We start from the raw sequence: 8,801 nt of genomic DNA, 5'->3' as shown, positions 1-8,801 counted from the left end.
GCTCTACCACTTGAGCTACAGCGCCACTTCCGGTTTTCTGGTGGTTTATTAGAGATAGGAGTCTCATGGTCTCTCCTGCCCGGGCTGGCTTTGAACTGAGATCCTCAGATCTCAGCCTCCTGAGTAGCTAGGATTACAGGCATGAGCCACCAGCACCTAGCCATGTCCCTGAGCCCTTCAGCTCAAGGCTAGTGCTCTACCACTTGAGCCACAGCACCACTTCCAGCTTTTTCTGCTTATGTGGTGCTGAGGAATCGAACCAGGGCCTCATGTATGCAAGGCAAACACTCTACCACTGAGCCAACTTCCCAGCCCTCATTCATCTTTAATTAAAGTGTTTAGAATGGTCTCTTACATTAGAGTCTTCCAAAATTTTGGTGAGCTATGTTCAATTGAACGAGTCTATTTTGCTCACCTCCCCTACCCCCAGTATTGGAGTTTGAACTTGCTAGGCATGGAGTCTGCCACTTGAACCTTGCCTCTAGTCCTCTCTGTTCATTCTTGCACCACAGGGTGACTATTCTAGGGTCCCTGGCCCCTCAGCCTCTCCTATTCCTTTTCACCTTCCTGTCTCCTCTTCCCTTGCAGGGGCTCCAGAGGCCATAGAGTTTGTGGCTGACCCTGCAGCCTTGGCCACCATCCTGTCAGGTGAGGGGGTAAAGAGCAATCCCCTGGGGCGCCAGTCTAGTCTGGCTCAAAGAGTACTGGTTCGAGGGAGCAAGGAAGGCACCACCCGGAGAGGTCAGGTAATAAGACAGGATGTAAGATAGGCTGGGTGGGTTAAGTCATAACATCTTGCTGATAGCTTCTGTTGGGTTCCAGAATGCTCGGGCTTCTGCATACCTAGCCCCCAGGACCCCCATCCACCAACTGGACTCTGCTAGGGCTTCTTGTTTCTCAAGGTTGGAGGGACCAGGACCTCGAGGCCAGACTTTGTACCCTCAGAGGCTAGAAGCTTTGGTGAGTGCCCTTGAAGGTCTGACCTTCTGTGTTTCTGGAAGCTTCTTCTTGGGACAAAGGTAAATCCTGAGAGAGAAGGTACCTCATGATGAATTAAGAAGTAATTTAGAGGAAGGTATTTTTGGTGATGATTTCTGAAAGTATGGGGCTTCTCTCTGACTCTGCTTTCACCTCTTACTCCTGTGTATCAGAATCCACCTTCAGGATCTTCCCTTCAGTCTACTCGTCCTAGCTTACAGGAGCTAAGAAGAGAGACAGGAGGCAGCAGCCGGTAAGGAGAAATGTGGCAGAAGGGTGTGGAAAAAAAGTGACCCAGTGTCTGAGAAAGGGGCCCTCTAGAGTTAGCATCTTCTAGTAGTTTTAGAAATCCCATTCTGCCCAGGAAGGAATGGAAGAAACCTTGACCACCCAGGAATAGGGGCCAAGCCTTCATAGTCTGGAAGAAAAGGGGGGTTCAGAAATGTGAGGTGCTAGGCCAGGCACTGATGGCTCATGCCTATAACCCTAGCTTCTCAAGAGGCTAAGATCTGAGGATCAGGGTTCAAAGCCAGCCTGGGCAGAAAAGTCCTTGAGACTCTTTTCTCCAATTAACCACCCAGAAACTGAAAGTGGCACTGTGGCTCACCCAGGCCAAGGGTTCAAGTTGTATAACCAACCCCTCCCCCCCCAAAAAAAAAGTGAGGTGCTATTTCTTTGGCTAGAGTGTAGATTGAAATGAGATTTGAATTCAATTTCTGACTCTTACTATTAGTAGTTAGGCATGTTCACCTTAATCTCTCTGAGCTTTGGTATCTTTATCTGTTAAATGAAGAAAATGTTTGTACCATTATTAGAGAGTGTTGCAATGAGATGATGTTTGTAAAGCACTTAGCATGTGTCCAGCCCATAATGGTGCTCAGTGACTGCTGTTGTCCTTTATTATCATCAGGACTTCAGTGAAACAGGTCTCAAGATTGCTCTTGGAGACCCCTGTGCAACCTGGTGAGTGTTTGACTATGAAGAGAGAACAAGGAAGGGGTTGCCTGCCGCAGGGAATGAGGCAAGAGGAAACCTGGCACCAGTGGCCCACGCCTGTAATCCTAGCTACTCAGGAAGCTGAGATTTGAGGATCGAGGATCGAAGCCAGACCAGGCAGGAAAGTCCATGAGACTCTTTATCTCCAGTTAACCACCAAAAGACCAGAAGTGAAGCTGTGGTTCAAGTGGTAGAGTTCCAGTCTTACGCAGAAAAAGCTAAGAGACAGTGCCCAGACCTTGAATTCAAGCACCACGAATGGCACAAAAGGAAAAGACAAGGGGAAACTTAGTAGGCTTGGGGAATGGGAGCAGTGTGAAGAGGTGGGGAGGTAGGGGGATGGTGCAGGAGAACTGGGCTATGGATTGGTGGTACTTGTTTAGCATTGATTTGATCCTTAGCACTATAAGAAGGAAGAAAGGAAGGAAAAAGGGAGAGATGGAGGGAGGTAGGAAAGTAAATGAGAAAAAGAATATCTTCTGGATACAGAAGTTGGCCTAATTTTACTTGTGTCTCCATTTCTTCTCTCTTCTTGCAAGATTGACCTACCCACGGTTCTATCCCCAGCTCCTAAGAGCTATCACTACACCCCCCCCCCCCAGCCCACTCAGGGTATTCTGATACCAAACGTTTGCTGAGGTAGTGTTGGGCTCTCAGGGGATGCTGGTTGGGTCCTTGTCCTTAGTTCCCTATTCTCTTCAGAGGCTTCAAAGCCCTATGGCAGAATTAGATGGGTGTTCTTGATACTACTGCAAATTTCCATTCTCCATTCAGTTTCCTCTCTCTCTGAAGAACCTGAGGTTATCCCTCACTCCGATGAAGGAGGAGGAGCCCTCCTGGGTTTGGCCCAGCGAGTACCCTTAAGAGAAACACGGGAGATAACACAAACCAGGGTAAGATGGGACCCTTCTGGAATACAGGTGGGAAGTAGGGGAAGTGTTTGGGGAAATCCCACAGGGATAGCACTTAGGATGTGGGTGGAATCAGGTAGTCAGAACATTATTGGGTCTAAGTTTTTCCTAGTTAGGCCTTCTCCAGAATGGGTCTGAGCTCTGTTTCCCAGTCTAAGACCTGATATGTATTTGTACCACTGTCAGGTCAATGATAGGACACTTCTAATACTTGTCATCCAAGAACATCATTCCTTCGGTCCACAAATATTTACTCACCAGCTACTCAATGCAGGAACTATTCTAGGCTCTGGGCATACATATTCTAGAAGGAGGAGATCAAAAATAAACACAAGCCAGGTGCTGGTGGCTCATACCTAGCTACTCAGGAAGTTGAGATCTGAGAATCACAGTTTGAAGCCAGTTGGGGCAAGAAAGCCTGTGAGACTCTTATCTACAATTAACCATCAAACAAAGCTGGAAGCAGAGCTGTGGCTCAATGGTAGTATGCTCGCCCAGGGCAATAAAACTCAGGTACAGCATCTAGACCCTGAGTTCAAGTCCCAGGACAGCACTAAATTAATAAAACAATCACATGTATAAAATATGTAACATATGGTAAAATATTCTCTGTAAAAATAGGTAAATAGCAGGGCATCAGTGGCCCATGCCTATAAAGCTGGCTACTAAGGAAGCTGAGATCCAGAGGATCGAGGTTCAAAGCCAGCCTGGGCAGAAAAGCCACCAAGACTTCATCTGTAAAATAATTAGCAAAAGGGCTAGAGGGTGTCTCAAGTGATAGAGTGCCAGCAGAGCAAGCAACCCAACCAAGTAGCATTGGCAATAAATAAGCAAGGTAATAAAGGGGAATCGGGAGTGAAGGAGTTGGTGTCAGAACGTAAAGTAATTTGAGCCAGGTAATATCATTGAGAAGATTATGTTTAAGTGAAGAACAGGAGTTAAGGGCATGAGCTGTGCAGATATCTAGTAGAGAACACTCTTGGCCCAGAGAATTGCAGTGCAAAGGCCCCAAGGACGAGGTGTGTCTTAAGTGTACTGTATGTGTATTGACAAAAGGGACCGATATGGTTGAACCTAAGTAAGGGGAAGGGTAAGAGGTGAGGTTTCAGTAATAACAGGATTAGATAAGGATTCATATACAAGTACAAGCTCTTGGCTCTTACTTGGGATGTATGGAAAGCCAAGGAGAGAGATGAATGATTTAACTTGTCTAGAAAGAATCACACTAAGGCAGGCATCTGTGGCTCATACCTGTAATCCTAGCTACTCAGGAGGCTGAGAGCTAAGGATCAGGGTTCAAAGCCAGCCCAGGCAGGACAGTCCATAAAACTCTATCTCCAATTAATTATCAAAAAGCTGGAAACAGTGCAGTGACTCAAAGTGGTAGTACACTCATCTTGAGCATGAAAGCTCAGGGATAGTGCTCACACCCTGAGTTTAAGCCCCAGGACTGGCGCAAACAAAAGAAAAAAAAAAGACACTGGCTTCTTAGGAAAGCAAGACATAGGAAACCAAAGAAGGAAGAGATCACTCCTACTTTTCTCCTCTCCCACAGGTCAGTGGTGACTCTCACGTGATGCCTTCCCCTACCCCCTTGGCCCAGCCTATGCCTGGCCGTGTGGTGCCAGCTTCTGTTACCCACCCATCACCCTTTGGACGGGCACAGCGCGTACCATCTCCTGGCCTCCCAACTCTGGTTTGTATCAAAAACTCCTCGGGACTGGCAAGAGCAGAACCATCTGGCTCAAGAACCTGCTGCTGTCTGGGAAGTTGGCTTAGTGGTAGAGTGCTTGCCTAGCTTGTATGAAGCCCTAGGTTTGATTCCTCAGTACCATATAAACCAAAAAAGCTGGAAGTGGTATTGTGGCTCAAGTGGTAGAGTACTAGCCTTGAGTAAAAAAGCTCGGAGACAGTGCCCAGGCCCTGAGTTCAAAACCCAAGGCCAGCAAAAAGAAAAAAAGTACCTGCTGCTATGCCTAGATTTTATTCCTGCTCAGATATCTATATCTCTCTCCAGACTCCATATTCATTGTTGCGACGGCTTGCTGTTCGACCCAAAGTCCAGTTCACTCCCATCCGATCAGTCCCCAGAGTTCAGCAGGTAAGATGGGGCAGTGGGGAGGGAGGGGGAGGGGTAGCTACCATCCATGGACCATAGCTGAGGAGAAAGGGAGGTGGATGGTTATGAGGGAAGTTAAGGTCTTCTGTAAAAGCAGATTGATTAGGGCCCAGCCACAGGCAGAGGCTCTGTGTGAGGTGGGTCTATAGCCTGGGTGGAAGAAGGGTCCTTCAGGCCTCAGGTGGTGAGAAATGACAAGACTGAGAGTGAGAATTGGTATCATTTACCCATATCCACCTGACTAGATCTTTGACAATATAATTTTAAAATGTTGGGATAATAAATACCTTTGCTTTGTCTTGTTTAAAAAAAAATTTTTTTTAAAGCTGGGCATTGGTGGCTCACACCTATAATCCTAGCTACTCAGGAGGCTCAGATCCAAGGACCATGGTTCAAAACCAGCCCAGGGAGGAAAGTCTGTGAGTTTCTTATCTCCAATTTAACCACCAGAAAACTGGAAATAGCACTGTAACTCAAAATGGTAGAGTGCTAGCCTTGCGCAGAAGAGTTCATGGTCAGCACCAGGCCCTGAGTTCAAGCCCTACCACTGACAAAAAATTAAAAGGCAGGTATGGCTCAGATGCTTGCTGGGGGAGGAGTAAGAACCTATCCTAAAAGTAATAAGTAAAAAAAAAAAAAACAGAGCTAGGAATGTCTATCTGTTGTATTATGCCATCCTAGCAAGCAAGAGGCAAAGACAAAAGCAAGAGGAGACTGAGTTCCAGTCAAAGGTGCTTGCCCCTGCTGACTTTTCACTTCTGATTACAGGCCCGATGGTCCAGTGGCCTCTCTCCTCAGTCTTGTCCTGGAGAGCCTGCCACACCTTGGGTAAGTATCAGAAGCCATGTATTACTTCTGTCTTTGGCATGGTTCCACTGGCTTGGAGGCCTGGTAGTTTGAGTTTGAGGCAAGTGTGCTGTCTTAAGAAACTGTCTTACCACCTCTTCCTGCTTCTCTGCTGCTTCTCAGGCCCTTTTTCTTCTTCTGAGACAGTAGCCCAGACTAGTCTCAAATTTTCAACCCTACTGTCTCAGGATTGAAGCAGTAGGAGTGCTGAATTATATATAGGTCCAAACTAGTTTTTAAGGCATATGCTCTTCTAGAGTCTCTCAGGGACTTTGATCAATCCTATGGTGGTGAAATTCAGACTGATCTTCCTGCCTCTGCCTGGCTTCCTCACCTGCCCCCTCTTTCCTCCTGTGTGGCAGGAGCAGATTGCTGTACAGTTGTTTGACCAGGATGGTTGTGTCAGGATGCAGGAGAGGTCTGGGTGCCCAACTATGACAAATCCTTCTGGACCACACCCAAGTCCAAACCCCAACCTCCAAGAACTAAGGATGCAGGTGGGTCTGTAGGGTGGCAGCTTTGAAGCCTGCTGGAGTATGAGAGGGCTACAGTTGCGGGAGCTGGGAGGACACAGGGAGTATGGGAAGAGAGCCATGTGGGTAGACCACGTGAACTCACAGTGATGTCACACTGGGGTACTCCCTTCTACCACAGCGCATCAGTATCCTGCAGCAGCTGTTGCAACAGGAGATGGAGGGGCTGGCAATGGGCAAGTGTGTTCCTCTTAATGGAGGCTCCTCTCTGGATATGGTTGAACTTCAGCCTCTACTGACTGAGATTTCGAAAACTCTGAATGCCCCGGAGCATAATTCTGGGACATCCTACCTTCCTGGACTGTCAAAGCATTCTGGGCTGCCAGAGCCCTGCCTCCCAGAGGAGCGTGAGGAACCACAGCCCGTTTTTGGAGTAGAGGCTGAAATGGCACAGCTTTGCCCTCCACCAGAGCCAGGGCCCCCAGAATCTTGCTGTAGGATTGGGCCAGAGACACCAGAGTTCTCCCAGGAACAGCCTGAGATCCCAGAGCCTTGTACTTCAGCACTACCTGGACTCCATCAGTCTAGTCCCCCTGAGCAGCATGCTGGACTCCCGGAGGCCTGCCCTAGGGTAGAGCAGGGAGCATCAGTAGCCTACTACTCCCTGGAACCTAAAAGCCCAGATTCCAGCCTGTGGCTCCGCTGCAATCAGGGGACACCGGCAACCACCAGCCTGACTTTCTCTTCCCAACGCCCACTTTGTGCCAGCCCCCCTATCCACTCACTTCAGTCTCAGAAGCCCACGACAGGTCAGGCAGGTAAGGAGGTATCTGGGAAGGGGTAGGAAGGAAGGGGATCCTGTCACTGGAGCAGTCCCCTGGACTATGCCAGGTGATGCTATCCCACCAACCACAGCTTGGCTCTCAGAAAGAAGGAAGGAGCTAGTTGGGCAACGGTGGTTCACACCTGGAATCCTAGCTACTCCGGAGGCTGAGATCTGAGGATTGCAGTTTGAAGCCAGCCTTGGCAGGACAGTTATCCTCAATTAACCAACAAAAAGCCAGAGATGGAACTGTGGCTCAAGTGGCAGAGCACTAGCCTTGTGCAAGAAAGCTCGGAGATATTGCTCAGGCTGAGTTTAAGCCTCAAGACTAACACACACCACGCATGCACGCATGCACGCACGCACGCGCTATAACTCTTTCTTGGGGGAGGGAGAAGGGCAGTGCAGGGTGGCAGGGTGACAATGGAAGACTCCAGAGCCTTCTAATCTCTCCATGGCCCACCTTCAGGCCCCAGCAGTCTGGCTCCTCGAACGCTGGCCCTGAGGCAACGCCTCAAAGCCTGTCTCACTGCCATCCACCACTCGCATGAGGCCCGCCTGGATGATGAGTGCGCCTTCTACACCAGCCGGACCCCTCCCCCCGGCACCACTAGGGTCTGCACCAACCCTGTGGCCGAGTTGCTTGAATGGCAAGAAGCCCTGGTGAGCTTCAATGTCCAACCAGACACTGTCTGCACAGCCAACCTGTGAAAAGTCGGGGGGGGGGGGAGGAGATAGTGGGAGGGACTAACCTCAGCTCCTTCAGTGAGTGATAATAAGATTGTGACAGACTTCTCTCTCTCTCTGTCTCTCTAGCGTTTTATTCCAGTTGGTTCTATGGCCTCTCAGGACTCTACATCATGAAGCTCCAGCCATCACCTGCTCCTGCCCTTCTGAGCTCACCTTCTAGCCCGTATTTATTGTTGGACAACCAATAGAACCCAGTGCTAACACCCTTTTTAACCTTTAATAAAGTTTCCAAAGTATCACCGGTTCAGCTAGTGAGTTAGGACTGTCTAGATAGGGCAGCCATTGCTGTTGCTCCCTGTTTGCCCACATGGTGGCAGTGTGCTATAAGTTAGAAGCCTCTGGGTGCTAGGTCTCAACCAGAGTAGCTATTCTGAAGAAAGGAAGTCTTCCCACTGTGTCCAGCCCACCTTCTCAGCAAGCTCTTGAATGTTTGGGGGGAGTGACAGTTGTGGGACCTGTGCTTCTCTCTCAGCCTTGAAATAAGCCCCTTTTCCAAGAGCCATCAATTAATCCACTCATCTCCCAGAGCTCCTCTGCTAGAACAGTCAGGAGAGATGTGCACCAGTTGGCTGGGGCAGAAGGATGACATGAGGTCAGTAGTTAGAGGCCAACCTTAATAGCATAGACCACTTAAAAGAAGAAGCCTGAAATGGTGGCTCACACCTATAATACTAGCTAGTCAGTAGGCTGAGATCTGAGGATCACCATTTGAAGACAGCCCAGGCAGGAAAGTCTGTGAGACTCATCTCCAAAGGTTAGAAGTGGAACTGCGGGGCTGGGAAGGTGGCTCAGTGGTAGAGCGTTTGCCTTGCATGCTCAAGGCCCTGGGTTCAATTCCTCAGCACCACATAAGCAAAAAGAAAAAAGCCGGAAGTGGCGCTGTGGCTCAAGTGGTAGAGTGTTAG

The 8,801-nt window shown here is 48.9% G+C and overlaps 1 protein-coding gene across 1 annotated transcript in view; it reads left to right on the top strand.

Moving 5' to 3' along the window:
- Troap (trophinin associated protein) overlaps positions 1–8,124 on the top strand; it is a 10,057-nt gene extending 1,933 nt beyond the window's left edge. Inside the window, exons 4-15 of the mRNA XM_013018760.1 lie at positions 589–746; positions 823–960; positions 1,152–1,231; positions 1,889–1,941; positions 2,767–2,867; positions 4,441–4,581; positions 4,903–4,986; positions 5,773–5,832; positions 6,213–6,347; positions 6,505–7,141; positions 7,616–7,809; positions 7,963–8,124. Coding sequence (XP_012874214.1) covers positions 589–746; positions 823–960; positions 1,152–1,231; positions 1,889–1,941; positions 2,767–2,867; positions 4,441–4,581; positions 4,903–4,986; positions 5,773–5,832; positions 6,213–6,347; positions 6,505–7,141; positions 7,616–7,809; positions 7,963–8,010 — 1,829 coding nt within the window. The 3' untranslated portion in view covers positions 8,011–8,124. The remainder of the gene's footprint in view (positions 1–588; positions 747–822; positions 961–1,151; positions 1,232–1,888; positions 1,942–2,766; positions 2,868–4,440; positions 4,582–4,902; positions 4,987–5,772; positions 5,833–6,212; positions 6,348–6,504; positions 7,142–7,615; positions 7,810–7,962) is intronic.
- Positions 8,125–8,801: the final 677 nt, after the last annotated feature.

This window comes from Dipodomys ordii, unplaced genomic scaffold, assembly GCF_000151885.1.
Source record: "Dipodomys ordii isolate 6190 unplaced genomic scaffold, Dord_2.0 Scaffold42, whole genome shotgun sequence".
Taxonomy (NCBI): domain Eukaryota; kingdom Metazoa; phylum Chordata; class Mammalia; order Rodentia; family Heteromyidae; genus Dipodomys; species Dipodomys ordii.
Note: the sequence above shows the minus strand (reverse complement) of the source record. Positions and strands in the feature narration are given on the sequence as shown.